Source organism: Perna viridis, chromosome 4 (assembly GCF_037379345.1).
Source record: "Perna viridis isolate PV_CMFRI_1.1 ecotype Kerala chromosome 4, ASM3737934v1, whole genome shotgun sequence".
NCBI classification, from domain to species: Eukaryota; Metazoa; Mollusca; class Bivalvia; order Mytilida; family Mytilidae; genus Perna; species Perna viridis.
In genome coordinates, this window is record NC_142448.1 from 13,307,127 (window position 1) to 13,324,771 (window position 17,645).

Consider the following 17,645-nt stretch of genomic DNA (forward strand, 5'->3'; position numbering starts at 1 on the left):
TAGATGTATCTTAATTATGAACTGTAGGTGAAACAATGGTTTCCTTGTATTCCAGTGGCTGTATTTACATCATGGAAATTTGTTTAAAATGTGGTTTAAATACTTTTTTATGTAATTATGGAAGCGCATGTTTCATTTCAGCTCAACAGTTATTTTCTTTTTTTTTTAAAAAAAGTAAATGTTCTGTATGAAACGGTTTTTGAATTAAGCGTAAAAATTGCAAGTAGAAAGATAAAGCTGTCAAGTCGAATATCTATTAACTTGTAATGAGACTTCCGATAGAGAATGAATCAGCAAGGTTTATGATATAAATTTGATTAAAATCCCAATAATGTTTTCTGTACAATTTGGGTGAAAATGCTTCATTAAATGATACTTGTAGTATTCGCAATTGTCTTGACTTCGCTTTTTCTTTCATACAAATGACAAAAAAATGTTCTCTTGTTTATTTAAAGGTCATTTTATGAATTTTAGGAATTTTAAAATATTACTTTTAAAAAAAAAGATGGCATTAGAGCATTCTTCGTACGCTTTCCTTGTGGACGAATGTCATGTGAGCCTTCGTGATGCTTTGAGTATATTCACAAATTATTATTTAAATCTTCATGTATTTGCTCTTTAAGAATACACACTACTGCATGCTTCTACATATTTTTTTTTCATCTCAGTTATTACAGTTCAGAATAGAACGCAACCTACTTTCAACTACTCTCGGTTCGTGCGTACATAGTATTTTCGAACTATTTTGTACTTATTAAAACATTGTCATGTATGAAATCTTCTTTCAACTTAAGAAGACTTTTTCGTTCAATTATACAAATTTATTTATTTAAACACAAGAAATATTAAGTGTTATCTATACCAGTAGCATTTCTTGACGGCATTACCCCTTTTCAATGTAAATATCTTGTTTGGTAGTGTACCATACAAAGCATTACATTTGTATGATTCCTTTAATTGTTGCATGCATTATTTTTATGAAGAGGATAAAATTGATATAAAAGATTATATTTGACATGGTCATAATACTTGTGTTACGAGTATTAAATTACTATAGAAGTCGTTATATATACATTACACGATACATAAAGTATCTGCTCTGACAATCAAAAGGGTATAAAAATAAAGATCAGGAAAACAAATATATCATATTTAGTATCATCACGCAAGAGGGCAAATGAAGTCAAATCAAACTCCACAATTAATCATCTTAGAAATATTATGTAGGACGAATAAAAATATTTGAAATAGATAATTATAATTTTAATTTAGAGTCACAAAAATCACAAAAACCAGATGAGAGAAAAACTACATATCAACAATAAAACTGAATCAGTTTTTCCATTCAGTCCCTGTTGGATCTAATAACACACCATTCTATTTTCTGTTCCGATGACCTTTCTGGTCAGCCAATCAGATTTCATCTTTTTATGATTTTGAAAGCGTTATTCTCAGGGAAAACCCCGAGAACTCTGAAAAAGTTATTTGAACAGAAAGTAGAATGAAGTGTTGTTACTGCAGTGACTGAATGGAACCATTAATAGGCCTAATTTTATTAGATTGCTGAACCAAACACAATGATAGCTAAACATTTTCTTTTTATTACTGGATAAAGACGAGCGCTAATATGTACCCAAGGCGCTTTTTTTTATTCTAAAACATGTTTTACATGACATGTAATTTGTATAGAACATTATACAGAAATGTAATACCTTTATTATTATAAACTGTATACACAAGTACATTGCATTTTGTTTTACATTTTAAGGACAATTTAAGGTTCTACTTACCAATATCGAAAGGCACCCAGAAAATTGGATAACTGATACTACGTTAATTAGACGAATAAAAGACATTGGGAAGTTAGCAGGGCAGATAAGCAGAGCAGCTATTCCATACATAGCAACTCTGTCGCCACATTACTACCATAGTAAGTTACAAATTACTACAAAACAGTGAAGGAACAACAGCATCATTTATTATTCGAGATAATGTGTAAAATTTACTCATATTTATCTCACTTTGAAGTAGACGTTCAGGAATATACAAGATATTTCACTTATATATAATCAGAAAAATCTACTTGTGTGTATATTTTTCTAGACAATGTATATTACATCCTAACTGAATGATACAGGTTTTTTCTTCATTTTTTAAAATCCGTCGGCATTCCATTATTGTATTAGTTGTTAAGATAAACAATAAAAATTGACAGAAAGATAAAGAGATGTTTATGAAGATGTCAATATAACGAACCAATTACTTGAAATGACAAAGTGAATTTTGATCCACTTAAGATTATTGTTATTCAAACGTCCGACATGGCACATTATTTGGAGAATTCGCTTTTTTCTCGAGTTTTTGAAATAAATGGCATCGGAAACGATTTTTATAATATAAATGAATAAACATTTCAGCAAAAAAAAATTCCTGGAAAAAAATTACTTGATTTCTTGCGTTCTTCCAATGTCTTTCTATTTTATCTTCTTTGTTTGTTTTTCATTTCCTTTTCAGGTAATCTAATTATTGCCTTTGATCATTTTAAAGTACTTTTAGCAAATAAAATCTAGTATTACGACTACAAACTGAAGGCGTATGACGTCATTTCCATTTAAAATTCTAAAGAAGGTGTGATGACGTCACAGATAATCTAAATGTTTTGACGGATATTTTCGAATATCTTGTCTTGTACGTGTGATAGAAAACTGTCTGTCAACAAGATCAAAGGCAAAAAGGTATAGATTACCTTGAAAGTTCTGTTGCAATTATTGAATTTGGAATAATATTACAATGCAATTGATACCATTCAATACATACTCTTCAACTTAAATATGGAGGAAACGGTGCTCCCATCACGCGATTTCAAAATAAATTCAATTCAATTGTTCATCATATATGCACTTAAAAGAAGCAAGTGTGAATACCATATTATTTTATATAACGATTTTAATTACCACCTTGGTACAACGTTTTGTCTGAGAATTTCTATATGAGGGTATTAAAATGCCACATTCTGCAAAACAAAGCATCAGAACTAAATAAATCACAAACACAAATAGGTTGGGGATGAACGAATGATCTATTAAAATCAATTGAAAAATTTTAAAAAAATATATATTTGGTCGATATCAATGTTTAGCCTTATAAATAATAATACGGAGATTTTAGTCAGCTGAATACGCCAACAAAGATAGAAGCCATTTAGCCGATGAATCTATTTACTTTTTAATGAGAAAAAAAGGAAAATGGGAATGAATACCTATATATTCATAAAATCAGAATTGTCTTTTAAGGATTCAATATCATGGGTAAATAAAGATAGGTTTAAAGATGGAGAAACACAAAAGAAATCTAACCAAGAACATCGGCTTCTTCGGAAAAATCATATTGTTACAGTATAGCTACATTATAAGTCGCTGATGTACTTCAATAGCACATATTGTTTATTTTCATTTTATTTTCCCGTTGATGATATCTTTTTTTAAAAAGATCGTGGTTTAAGTGTCATAAAATATATGTTCAGTGGTATCTGGTGACAACGCAAAAGTTTCGCATAAAGATGAACGCTATTGTAAGACCGTATATTTGTTAAAAAACTTAAATAATATATGAAAAATTATTGTCCAGACAGAAATCTGAGATTAAGCATAGATAAGTTTGATAAGTGCTTTACGCTTACCCTACCGGTGCACCTGGTACATGATCCCAGTGGAGTCCTAGTTACTCGTTTGCTTTTGTTATTTTGTATGTATGATTTTAGTTGCTTTATGTTCCTTGTCCCTCGATTGCATTCTTTTGATTACCGGTTCCATTGTTTACTCTTTTACATAATGCTTAAATATATTTGTCTTTATCAAATCTTGTCAGTCATCCAAAAAAATCCTACACTTCCATCTGCACAGTTAAGGCTAACAACTAAAAGCGAAAAAAAGATAACAATATAAAATATATAGCGAAGCAGTTATATAGTGATCCAAAGTATATCAACATTAATGTTGTCTTTTTATGTTGGCTGCAATAAGGTTTCCCTTTTTTATTTTTAAGGAACTGAGAAATTAGAAAAAACTGGAATCACCTACTTTATTCAAATGATGCTTACAGTAAACAAGTTAATATTTATAAACAGAAATATGCGTTTATGCTATAAAATTAAGACCTTAATTAAAACAAATGTTAGTAATAAACATACTAGACATCTGTAATTATTACAGGTGCTTGTTACCTTCCGTTTGTAATGCGTTTCTTATTGATTTGTGAACTCGGCCAATATTAAGTGCATTAAATCATTGTTTGTGACTCGTAAAAGATCTTATCTAGCAGTATATGGAAAATCAAAATATACAGCCCTTCCACAATTGTCATTAATGTTAGCATGGTTTGTTTCTGCTGAACGTAGTCAACTAATGTAAATAGTGGTAAAATGATACAAAATGATACTACTTTTCATTAGTGCAAAACGTAATTTTAAGGTACTGCTGTCAAACTTTGTGGTGTTCAAAAAAGGATATATATCATGTTGAAGTATACATAATAAAAAAAAGATAAATATGAGGATAAGAATACAAAAAAATATCATCGAATGAGATATGAGTTACGTAATGCAAGGTCATCCACATGGTACTTCCATGCTTACACACGATTTATTTCAGAAATTGGAACGATACTGAACGAAGGGTTCTGGGAACTCGACTATCCAAGTAGAGATTTCAGCCCAAATGTAGAGATTTGGCCCTATAAAAAGGGAGAATCCCTCCGTGAAAATCAATCAGATAATTGTTTGGCAGAGTTCTTTGGAACGGGGTAAGTTTCACATATAGTCAATATAATGTTTCGAAAGGAAAAGCAGAATACAAACCCAGAAGTGAGCTAAATCGACATATATACACGTTTAGCCAATTCAATAATCATAAAATCAAAATATCATCAGTGATATCAAAAGTTTGTTATGTCAACATGAAAAAAAGAAAAATATGAATATAAGTTTCCAAAAAACCTGGGAAAATTGTTTATTTACTCTAATTACCTCAAATACCTTTATGAAATAGGAAATGAAAGTTTTAACATAGCACCATAGTTATTTGTAAGTGTGTTCCTCAGATGATAAATGCAAAATTCATGATAGAAATGCAAAAAATAAAGAACAGTTTTTTTTTTCTTTTTTTTTTCTTTTTTGTATTTTGTCCCACCTGGTTGACAATGTGTTCTAGAGTAATCAAGGAAACCAAGATTCTAGCAGAAATCAAGGATACATCGTAACGATCCACGAGTTCATGATGACGACCATAAATCTTTTGTAGTGATGACTTCAATCTCGAAGCAACATAACCCTGTTCCAGAAGTCTGTAAGAAGTCTAGCGCGATACAAAATCTGCATATTTACGGCAAGCTCCGGTACAACGTATGAGTTGTGGAATGAAAACTCCACACCTAGATGCTGAAGGGATATTGCCACAGAAGAAAGAAAAGTTGACATTACGGAATGAAAAGTCATTACGTTTGTCGTAAAGTTCGGTCGATAGTTTTCCTTTACCATCGATCTCTAGGTGTAGGTCAAGATATGAGGCTGACTTTACAGTGTCCTTAGTATCCTTTATCTCAAGTTCTTTGGGGTAGATGCGAAGTATCTTTAATTTCATTACTTTAATTTCATCCAAATTGTTTAATCAAAGTGATATGTTGTAAAGTCTGTTTTTTTAGGGGAGGCTTATTTTTTGTCCTATCTACGGTTGTTTCTTTTTATTTTAAAACACCAGTATGTCAACAAAAATGAAACACTGATCTACCCAGAATATAATTATATCTATATCAACCGGTTTGTGCAATTCAGAATCATATCTTGTGATTTTGAAGTCAGTGGTGGATTTTTTTATGCATGTACATGAAAAATCAGACTGCTGTAAGATAAAACAGTTTAATAACAAAACTTCAAAAAACGTTTTGTCTAATTGGAATATAAAAAGAGGTTTTTCAATTATCATAATTGCTCAATATTGGTAATATAATTCAATATTAAGGCATCTCACCAAGTTCGGATTTGGTCTGAATAAAATACGTTTTGTCTTTTCTTTTTCGACACAGTGTGTAGAGTTAATCATACAGCAATAACTTTGTTTTAAAAGTGAGAGTTTTGTAACATTCTTCCTTTATTGGTGTAAAAATACATTATTTTATAAATCTTGAGAAGAAACCTTTGTCGGAAAAAAAGTTGGTTTCCAATATTAACAACGGGACTGTTCAATTATTAGGCAAATAAACCATCAAGATTTTAGAGATATGCCCTCAGTGACGTTATCAGATTAGGTAGTCTTAAGAAGTTAATTAAGTGTCAATATAAAGAACCACCTTAGTCTTATCAATGTTTTCCAATCCTCATATTATGTTCGTGACCTAACAAAACGCAATTTAGATTAGTAGCAAATTGTCTTCAAATGTTCCATTATTCACTGGAATGAGAGTGTCGTATGTTCATCAAATTTGTTAGATTTTCGGTTAAAAATTATAGAAGGTTTTCATCGGGTTTTATAATGCTCTTACTGCTGATCATTACGTATTTTTACATGCATTTTGCTGTTTCATTTATCTTTAACTTTGTGTATTACTTGTTTATTATTTGTGTATTTTAACAGGAAAAAATAAGCAAACAATTCAATCGATCGATTAGTTAAAAAAAAAACTGTCATTATGTTATGATCTGTAACGATATACATACTGAGATTGATATAGGAAAGAAACCTTTTGACCCTATAGTAATGTTTTGGTTTTTTTAATGATTCTCACTAAATTCCATCCTACTTCAACAGATTTTTAACAATGGTAATAGTCCAAGCTATATTAAACTAATAGAAACATATTGTTATCAAACCATGAAACAAGTTCTGTTAGCTTTACTTCTTTCAAACAAGAAACCGAAAATCCTTGTATGTTCATCAAACTGATTCATAGTAAAAAAAAAACCAAGGAACAAACGATGCTTTTGTAATCTAGATATTTTCCATATTCACTTCTGTACTTTTGAGAAAATCATACATTTATCTCCCACTAAAATCAACCAAATCAAATCTAATCAAGAACAATAAATCTTGCAGAGTGCCAAATCTATTACTTTTTATCAATAGCGAAACGACAAAATAAAAAAAAACTAAGACTGGTCATTAGATCATTAACTGTTTCTGAACATGAAATGAAAAATAAATTTGGTGAATTTTTGACATCCATGAATCACATCCTGCCTGATTTTAATAAAGAATACTACTTTAAGTATCACACTAGATTTTATATGTATATTTCTTCAGAGCAGGTTTGTATGCGAACTGTACAAACAACAAAAACACATTAAAAACGGAGGAATAAAAACATTGTAAACCTTCCACATTTTTGTACCATTTTTGAAACAAAGACAACACAGAACGAACCCTGGAACTGAGTGAATTATTGAATTGGAAAACAATCACCTAGATACAATTATGAAGTACTTGGAAGGGAGTCTCCATACTTAGTAAAAAACGATTTCAAATCATCTCCTAAAGATACCAGAGAAAATGTGAAGCCGCTGAAATTTTTTAACCACAAACATATTTGTGCAATGTGGTGGATGTGTTTTTCAACAGGCGGTCGGCATTTCGGTATTCTCCGCTACTCTCTGACCTATTCCTTCATATCTATGAGGCTTCTTCAAGTCAGTCTCAAATCTTGACGTACTTTCAGTGATGGATGGAAAGGGGAAACTCATGATCAAGTTATACTATAAACGCAACGACTTCCCATTCCGTTTCGCCAACTTTCTTTTCATCTGTGGCAAAATCCCTTCAGCAACTAAGTATAGAGTTTTCATACGTTACACAAGAGCTTGCTGAAACTATGCGGACTTTTTGTACTGTGCTAGATTTCATAAAATTATGTTTTGGAACAGGAATTTTGCTACAAGATTGAATTCATCATTACAAAAGTTTTTTGGTCATCATCATGAACTCGAGGATCGTTATGGTATATCCATCTACACCATGAGAACCGATTTGTTTACCATGTAATAGTTTTCTATCACTCTTTTGTCTACCCCGGCCGTGACACTTTGTGAGCAACTTGGCGGGTGTTTCTTGAAAAAACAAAAACGTTTATCCTTTTGGTGCACCTGGTCCATGCTCCAATTTTTAGTGTAGTAAAGGACGGTCATTTACTTTCGTTTCTTTGTACTTGCTATTTCGGTAACTTCATGTTCATCGCTGCGTAAGTCTTTTTCCCCTGGTAAGTCTTTATCCTTGGAATACATTATTTTGATTTCTCATCGAATATTATTTGTCCCCTTAGTACCCAACAAATAATGGTAATATAATATTTTTAGCAACTTTAGACAGGTCTACACATAAACCGTGACCAATTGTAGTTTATTTGTTGGTGACCACACGAAATTTACAGCAAATATTTTACATTCAAATCCGTTTTTTAAATCAAATCGATCTGATCAAATAAAACTCATTTCAGAATGACACAAGGTTGCATCAAAATGTCACATAATTCATGCTGTAGAATTAAATGTGTCAGTAATGTTTTAAAACTGTTGGGCTTCGATAATAAAAGTTGAATGGAATTGTTCATTTAAACGGTTTCCCATGTATCAATTAAATCCATTTTTCATCAATTGAACAATTAAACAATTAGAAAAAAGATAGTACATTAGCATGCATTATTTTAATCAAATCATTTTGAACATGGCATTTGTGTGAAAGGTTTTGTTACACGGGTGTATACATGACCTTTGTTATCCATTTTTACTTAGCCTTGGAGACTTATTTCTTGTAAATTTCTTGTTTGACAATTATTATTTTGTCATTTATTTCATGCTATAAAAATTTTAACACTATGAAACAATTTAGCCGACACGGTCTTTACCTTACTCAATTAATGCTTTCAAAAATCACATAGTAATCAATATTTTTTTTAAAGTTTTCCGGGGGGGCAGAATAAATGCACTTGTAACGATCCTATACATAATACAATATCATCCTCCGTGTGTTTACATTGAAGAATTTTTAGGACATTTTATATAGTAAAAACTCAATAAACTGTCAGTTTCAGCGTATTGAGTTTCATATCACAGTTCATACGTTATGCCAGAGCTTGCAGAAATTACGCGGACGTTTTGCCTTTAAACAATATTAGATTCGGAGGTTTTATACATCGCATTTTCTCAATAACTTTGAGAATGACACTACAGACACTTTAAAGTCAGCATCATATCTTCACCAACTTTGACAGATCGTTGGAAAGGGAAAATACATGACCAAACTATACGACAAACGTCATGACTTCTCATTCTGTATCGCCACTTTCTTTATATATGAAGTAACACTCCTTCAGCACCATTGTACGTAGTTTTCATATCAATAATCATACGTTATGGCTGAGTTTGCTGAAACTACACAGACGATTTTTTTTCTTGTTCGGTGCTAGACTTCTTAGAGAATGTTGCTACCATTAAATTAAAGTCATTGAAGTTATAAGTCATCACTACAAAAGTTCGTCATCATGAACTCGTAAATCGTTATGGTGTATCTATCTGCACCACGAGAGGCGATTTGTTTTCTGTTTTGTCAACCCTAGACGTGATATTTGTAAGATTCAAGGGGTGTTTCTTGAAAAACAGAGAAAGCTTACTCTATGCTCCCAGATTTTTCTTTTCATAGTCGTAATCTTTGGATTATATTCTTTTGATTGCTGTTCAAATTCTGGTTTTCCCATTTACACACTTCACAGTCTAGATGTTTTGGCAACACAACGAAAAATTGAAAGTGGTGGGAAAGACTACGAAATTTATTGTGAATTTAGGGAAGTTTTCTGATAATTGCAGTGCAACTTGTCTGAGGAAATAAGTACTGACAATTGTCCTAGCTAATGACGGATTTTCCCGCACTAGTGGAATACGTCCCAGATCTTCAAAATGAACTCGTGTAAAAACCCATTAGTGTTAGCATTATATTTTTATGGAGTAATTAAGTCAGTCATGGATTACCCTATAAAACAGATGAAAGAACAGACTATTTGATTGTTACATTCACTCATCATAATAAAAATAGTAAGATTCTACATTGAAAAAGGATTTTATTTCTTGCAGAAAGTCTTCCAATGTTCAATGTGATGTATCTAACAAATGCTGGGAAAGGATGACAGCATTACTATACAATGGCTACTCTCTCACACATGAACTTTTCTATCTTGAAATAGGAGAGCAGGTAATTAGAGTAAAGTAAACATATAGACGAGACAACTGTTTATCGCTTTTTTGTTTATTTTTTAATCTGTTGTAAGACGTATAAACATCTCGATGAGAAGTATGTTTAAGTTCTCCCTTATGATTCTACTTCATAAAAAATCCTAAATCATTTTGATAAATCATGTTTTATCTATTCACAAATTAATTAAGTTTATATTCGCTAGACCTAGGACAGGGTTTTCAAGCAGATATTGCATGTTCAACTTGTAAAAGATTGATTGATTGTTGGGGTTTAACGCCCTAGCAGCAATATTTCAGCTATATTCAGGCGATGAACATGAAATGGATGGTAAAATGAACATGAAATGATGATGAAATGAAAAATGGGATGGGACACAAGGATAATTGGGACGACAAATTTTGATTGCCACTGGAAATAGGGAGAGATGGGTAGGGTCGGGCAATTTAGCCTACTGTGGCGGATCCCTATGGTTCCTACTCCGGGCGAATACCACATAAGGGTTCTTTAACGTGCGAGGAATGTGGCATCTTTCCTAACATGTTGCAACATAATGGTTTGCGGTCAGGTTTTCCTGACGATCCCAGCATGTAGCATGCCAGGATCACCCCATTCCACCAACTGGGGCACACAACCTAGTTGCTGTGGACAGAGCGCCCTAGTCCCCGGCAAGGGTTCTGAGCACTATTTAGTCGCCTTTTACGACAAGCTTAGCGCTGCTGCGGGCCTATTCTTTTGACACCCGGACCCGCACGGGGAAAACATATAAAAGTTTTAAAAAAAAATGCGAATACGAATTTAACTTTGATTTTGCATTTTAATGATATTTAATAAAAATGTAAACTTTCATGTGTATAACGAAACGCCCATTAATATCCTTTCAAGTGAGTTGAAGTTCCAAAACTATAATATTGTGGGAAAGTGTCTAATACTCAAAGTAAAATTTCAGCATGGTTGTCAACTGCAAATGGAGTTAAAGCAGTACACTCATCGTCAAGAATCTCTTGATAAACTTAAAGAATCATTTTGTGCCAACATTTTCAACGAAGCTGCTCTGATAGCTGATCGGGGTTTCCCGGAAAGCAAACACGACCTTTTCATGGAGCAAGGTAGTAACTTTCCGTTGACATATGATGATATTCCCAATTAAAAGGTTTAAAAGTATTGAATACAGAAACCCATTAGTATTTTGCCTAAACAAAGAGACTGCTTTTTTCAAATTTGATATCATGTATTATTTCATAAAAAAAAAAAAGGTTTATTCCGTTAAAGCTATTTAAAAAAGAAAGACCATAGTTCTATTTTAACATTATAAACTTGATTTACCATCTAAAATAATTTAGTGTAAACTTGTGACAACTTTTAAGTTAACGAATCATCTCAGAATATTTTATTTAATGCATTCATATCTCTTATAAAATGTCCCAAAAATTAATATTTCCACGATTTTAAACAACACGAACTCTATATGAATTGCCCAAATGACAACTAATATTGATAATTTTTCTAACTGCAAAATATGTTAGAATTGTTGCCATTTTTTTTTAATCACAAAATATCTAATCAAGTTTCCTTATTCAATTATTACACGAAAGTAATTGTAAAAATATGCAATACAAAATGCGGCAAAATGTACAAAAGAATAAAGCAAACAGCTTAATTCAATATTTTTTGCGTAAAAATGTGCAACACACATTTGCATCATTCTTTTATGAATCATTTGTAAACCGTGCATGTATTCTCATTATCAAATGAAATAGCAACAAACAAGCTGATTAAGAAGTTGATTTCTTCTTGTAGCTGCTCTATGTGGAATAGTAGGTTTTCGTCAATTCTTTTCGTCAGACTGGCTCAAGCATGTCTTAAGCTGGCAAGACAAAGCCTCTGGTTGTTATTATGGGAAACCAGTTCATGAATCTGAAGTTGGTAAGGTTCTTTAACTAAATGTATATTTACTTAAGTTAGGTTTTGGTTTACTTGATATTAATTATATATGGTAGATTGTTTGTATGTCGTTCTTATTATTTGTTTTATTTTTATTGTTTCATATGTTTTTTCACCTAATTGGCGTTGTGACTTTTATTCAGGTCTACTGGTTTGTCTAATGTGTCTGAATTTTTATCATATTAATCAAATTTCATATGTCTATCTAACAACATTTGCTATGTAATGATTAATGTCGTTATCATTGCAAACATAACAATATCGTCTTTAAATGATTCAATTATATTTCTAATGCATTTTTGTCGGTTTTATGGTATTAAAAAACATCTAAAAATACAATGTATGAACTCTTTTTATAGGGAAAACGGTAGTAATTTATTATCCCATAGCGGACAGTACTAATCTTTTCAAGTTTTTCAGTAATTTCTAATTAAAAGTAGGACTCAAAAACCATTTCTTGTTGTAGTACTATCATTCAGAGATCGAAAAATCACCATGGGAATAGAGGTTGACCATCTTTTTTTTTTAACCACCATCAAAATTTTGAAGGTACCGGATTTTTGCATTTTTTTTTTTTTTTGTTCCGCACTCATTTGTAATATGCAGTCTTTTTTAAATTTCATAAAGTAATCATTTTGAAGGACAAAAAAATAAACTTTTTTTAAACTTTAATCCTTTAAGAAACTGAGAGAGAAAAATCATCATTACAAACTTTGTCAGTACACCAATCTGTCCTTTAAAAGTTCTACTTCCTTTCATCTGAAACGTACGTACACGATTGGTCAACCTAGTGCAAGAAAATAAATACTACTATTTTCCCTAAAGACGTGTTCACCATCAAATAGTTTTAACTGCAAACACCTTTTATATACTAACTTTAATACATATAATTGGAGAAAATTCAGCGGTTTAAGCAACGTGAATGGGTAAAGCTTGAGGGCATAAACAAACCAAAAATAGAACATCGTGATATAAACAAATTTCACATTTATGCGATATGATGATAAATAAGTCATCGGATAAATAGTAAGACATTTACAGATCGACAAATGTCGATTATGCTTTGTTGTGCAGAGTTCCAAACTGTCATTATAAAATAAGAATGATAATTCCTAATCCCTTGACAGTCATTTATTCGGATAAATGTCTGTTACCGATAATGGATCCAACAATTTTGTCTTTCCGTGCTTGATGCAATCAAGCTATAAGAAAACCAGATGCTTAGATTTGTTTAGTTTGATGGGTAACTGATCTTCTGTTTGCTGTACGCAGCCTTGTAGATGTCAACATATGCAACTAATATCTTTGTTTGAAGTGTAAAATGTCATCGTTTTAATTTGATTTTTTTTTCATTGTGGTCGATTGGTTTCGTGATACAATGCATCAGAATGTTGATAACCCTTCCTGGATCAAAAAGTACGTTTTTTTCATTCTGAGATGAGCAAAGAAGTGCTGCGTTTTCAGTAATATCCAACTGATGATTTCTGTAATGATTGTTAGATAGAATTTAAATTTGAGCATTTGACTGATATTCAATATGCCAGTTAATGTAATGCTGACACCTAACCCTACCAAACGAGACCATTTTGTCAGCAATTTTAAAGATGTAAGGTTCTAAACTAGATACCAACTTGTATTCATTTCATTGACATAGATGTGAAACCTTGAGAGATAAGGTTAACTAGACTGTTTGTTTTACGTTAACTGATTTTTGCATGATATTACATTTTTTTTTTTTTTTTTTTTTTGGGGGGGGGGGGTACCGTTTATTTCAGGATCGACTGTCACAGAATTAAACGACATACACGCAGAACAAAATTTTGTATGGTTGCAAAATAATATCTTTCCATTAGTCTAAGATACGCACACAAAAGTTTTTATTGAGTATCAAGCATTTCCTATTTTTAATGAAAGCGAGCACTTTTACTTAACAAAAAGATACAAATTAGTACAACGGTTTAGCTGTCTACTGTAAGATATGGGAGAAGAGTATTCATAGGACGTTTTGAGGAACGAACATGAAAAAAAAAACAACGTAAGCCTATTGTTTTGTCTTAAAATATGAAGACTTTAAAGTAACAGTTGAAATTCTGTATGTCGATCTTTATTATTGCCTTTAAGTACTTTTCATTATATGACATTAAAAGAGGTAGATTATAGTGGAAAGGACGTAATGGATACGGATAGCGACATCAGATTTAAAATCGTTTAGATATCTGATTTCAATTTTTTTTTATATTTAAATAAGACCTCGTATATACATGCATCTAGACTTATCGCAGTCCGTCAGAACGGTGTGCCATACAAAAAGTTTGAGATTCAGCGGTACCGCGGAGTACCGCCCTTCAACCGCTTGTAACGACTTTAAGTTAAAATTGTGCATGTCACACCTACCTAGTTCGATTCCGGAATCATTTTCCTGTATGTTGATACCAAATTTGCTACAAAAATTACATTTTTTATTGAAGTTGCGATCATTTTCCACGAGAGACCTTGTTTTGTTGACATTTTGAAAATGTCGTTACAAGAGGTTGAAGGGCGGTACTCCGCGGTACCGCTGAATCTCCAACTTTTTGTATGTCACATCGTTCTGACCCCAACTCGACATATCAATATCCAAATAAAAAAGAGGCGGGTTGCAAGGTCAGAGGAAATTTGGACTAGAATTATCGCATTTGTCATTTTTAGTTACACAATAAATAGTATATAATGTTCATTTTATCATCCATTTCATGTTCATCATCTGAATATAGCTGAAATATTGCTGCTCGGACGTTAAACCCCAACATTCATTCATTCATTATTTTACTGGCATTAATCTACAATTTGGTGAAATATGTAGCTATACGTTATTTAAACAGCACTTAAACTGGGGTGTACAAAGGGAGATAACGCTTTTCCTTTAAGTAGTGAGCGCCCTGTCAACATGATAGTTATGAAAACATAAACTTTCATTTTTGTAACTTCTTTAATTGAAAATGAATTAATTTACTTGCAAGAACATTCATTAAGATCTAAAATAAGAAATGTATTTTTAGAGTATAGACGAGCTGTTCCAAACAAAAAGAGCGTTTTCCAACGGAAATGGGATTCCCCAGTGGTGCTCTCTACCAAACAACATCGTCGCTACAGGCGTGAAGAAAGAATCTTACGTGATGGCTGTCTGAGTCATCGCACTGCTGTTGCTGTAGCTGCCTTATCTCAATATGTGAGATACATTATGGAGTTTATGTCATACCAAGCTAGAATGTAAACTTGATTTTAGTGTAAAATCAAGATATATAAAGCTCATTTGTGCCTTGGACATCGTGCAAAATAAAATCGAGAAATCAGAGCAATGTTCCCAAATTAAAGATTAAAGAATTTTTACTGTGTAATGTATCTTTCGAAAATCTTTTAATGCTTTTGCAGGGATAGTAAAGTAAAGAAAAACCACATGAAACAGGCGAGTAGCTGCCGTTAGGCAAAAAAGCTTTTGCCTGCACTTAATTTTGCCAATTATTATTTTTTTTATTTTTTTTAGATAAAATACATCCCAAAGAGGCATAAATGATGCTCTAAAACGCTATCTCCGCGGAGCTTCGGGGGGGCCTTAAGACCCCCTGCCGTAATTTTGCCAACACTACAATTTGGCCTCAGCTACGCGCCCGTTAAAAACAAATTTAAAGAAAAAAACTACAATCCAATGGGACGGAGGCAAACAAAATTAATAGTCTACCTACATGAAAGGAAGTGAAAATGTCTAAACACTGTAAAGAATACTGTAAACTCCATCATAGTTATATCTGGAATGTAGACCATACTGACTGAATTCCTCCACTTTTTGAACCAAATGTCAAATCTCAGTAATTTATCTGATTGTTTTAAAGGAAAATAATTATGATGAGACAGAGATGATTTTAATATCAAAATTACCGAACTTATAATCATGAAAACGATGGGAAACAAATAGTACACCTCATTTCAATTGTTTTGCTCATTTTGGTTTTTTTTTCAAATTTTACAGTGAGTGCTTAATAATTGATAGATACATGATCATTAAATGATCAAAAATACAACAGACGAAGGAAAGTCACATAAAAATCATTAAAAAAGCAGAGAGCACAAGTATCGTTATAATGTTTTTGAAGGACGTACACCGTGCTGCTTGTTGAAGGTCTGAGTCCGGAGACAGGGGCAAATGAAGATGGATTGGCCTTATCGGGTAATTACATCATGGGTCCCGATATTCGAATTTTTAAAGTGAAGAACTGAATATATAGAACCCCCCCCCCCCCCGGAAGCACCGCGGAGATAGCGTTTTAGAGCATCATTTATGCCTCTCCTGGATGTATTTTATCTCAAAAAAAGAAAAAAAGATGGCAAAATTAAGTGCAGGCAAAAGCTTTTTTTCCTAACGGCAGCTACGCGCCTGGTGGTCACAATAGTGTTTTTGTAAACCCTTAGCACCATTACCTGTGTTTTGGAAGTCAGATTTTTCTCGGTCTTTTCACAGCTTGCTTTGTGATATGGGTTTTGACCATCATTGGAGACCATCGGATGCCCTGTAGAAGTTTTATTGGTTGTTGATTGTTATTTGGTGGATGACTGTCTAATTGGCAATCGTGCCACATCTTTGTTTATAAGGATAATAGCTGTGTGTCCTGTTCTTTGGGAGGGCAAACAAAGAAGCAGCATTAAATTCACACTTTTAGGGTTTCTTTTTACTGCCAATGTGGGATTGCAGTATCGAATGTTGTTATGCTACTTAAAAAAGAAATCTAAGATGTAGTTTTAGTGGAGTCCGTGCTGCTCTTTTACTTGTTTCTTGGTGCATATTATTTTGGTTATATAACGTTCTTTGGTTCTATCATCCCCGTCTAGTCTCTATCCCAGGGATATTTTCTTTAGATTTCCGCCCGAAACTTTGTTCCTTTGATTAGTCTTGTCTGTAATTTTTTCACTATTTATATCTGATAAAATTCATATCTGGTGTAGCAAGTTCAAAGGCCATTTTCAATAGTTGTTAAGATGTGACTGATCAGCTGAAAAAGAAGTTTTAAAATGTACCGGCAAAAAAACGTTCCTTTTTTTTGCACTTATATATTTGAATATCCTGTTTAAATAGAAACACATAAGGAGTATTAGACCGATTTGTAATTGTATATGATTTCGTTTTTCAGAGGCGATTTTAGTTGCTGTATATATTGGATTGAATCTGATTCTCAGTATTTTAATGTGGAAGCTTTTCATTATTATGGAAACTACAAAATTCAAGAATAAAAAATAAGTTGAAAAATATGATCAACTTTTTTAAATCGTCTCAACTGAAATGAATTTGATCAGATTTATGAAGAAAGCTTTCACCATTTCCAAATAACAATTTTGAACCAACCGGTTTTCTCGAGTAAAATGATTTATGTGACTTGATTTTTAAATATTAGTATGACATTAAATGTAAGATGATGGCACATAAAGAAACTTTCATACTTTAAA

The 17,645-nt window shown here is 32.2% G+C and overlaps 1 protein-coding gene across 5 annotated transcripts in view; it reads left to right on the forward strand.

Moving 5' to 3' along the window:
• Nucleotides 1-15,547, forward strand: part of LOC148618927 (UPF0764 protein C16orf89 homolog) — a 30,440-nt gene extending 14,893 nt beyond the window's left edge. For all 5 annotated transcript variants that reach the window (XM_088578305.1, XM_088578301.1, XM_088578303.1 and 2 more), the window contains 6 exons: nucleotides 1,769-1,930; nucleotides 4,650-4,800; nucleotides 10,109-10,226; nucleotides 11,176-11,335; nucleotides 12,027-12,152; nucleotides 15,209-15,547. In XM_088578305.1, the coding sequence (XP_088434431.1) occupies nucleotides 1,769-1,930; nucleotides 4,650-4,800; nucleotides 10,109-10,226; nucleotides 11,176-11,335; nucleotides 12,027-12,152; nucleotides 15,209-15,423 (932 nt within the window). In that variant the 3' untranslated portion in view covers nucleotides 15,424-15,547. The remainder of the gene's footprint in view (nucleotides 1-1,768; nucleotides 1,931-4,649; nucleotides 4,801-10,108; nucleotides 10,227-11,175; nucleotides 11,336-12,026; nucleotides 12,153-15,208) is intronic.
• Nucleotides 15,548-17,645: the final 2,098 nt, after the last annotated feature.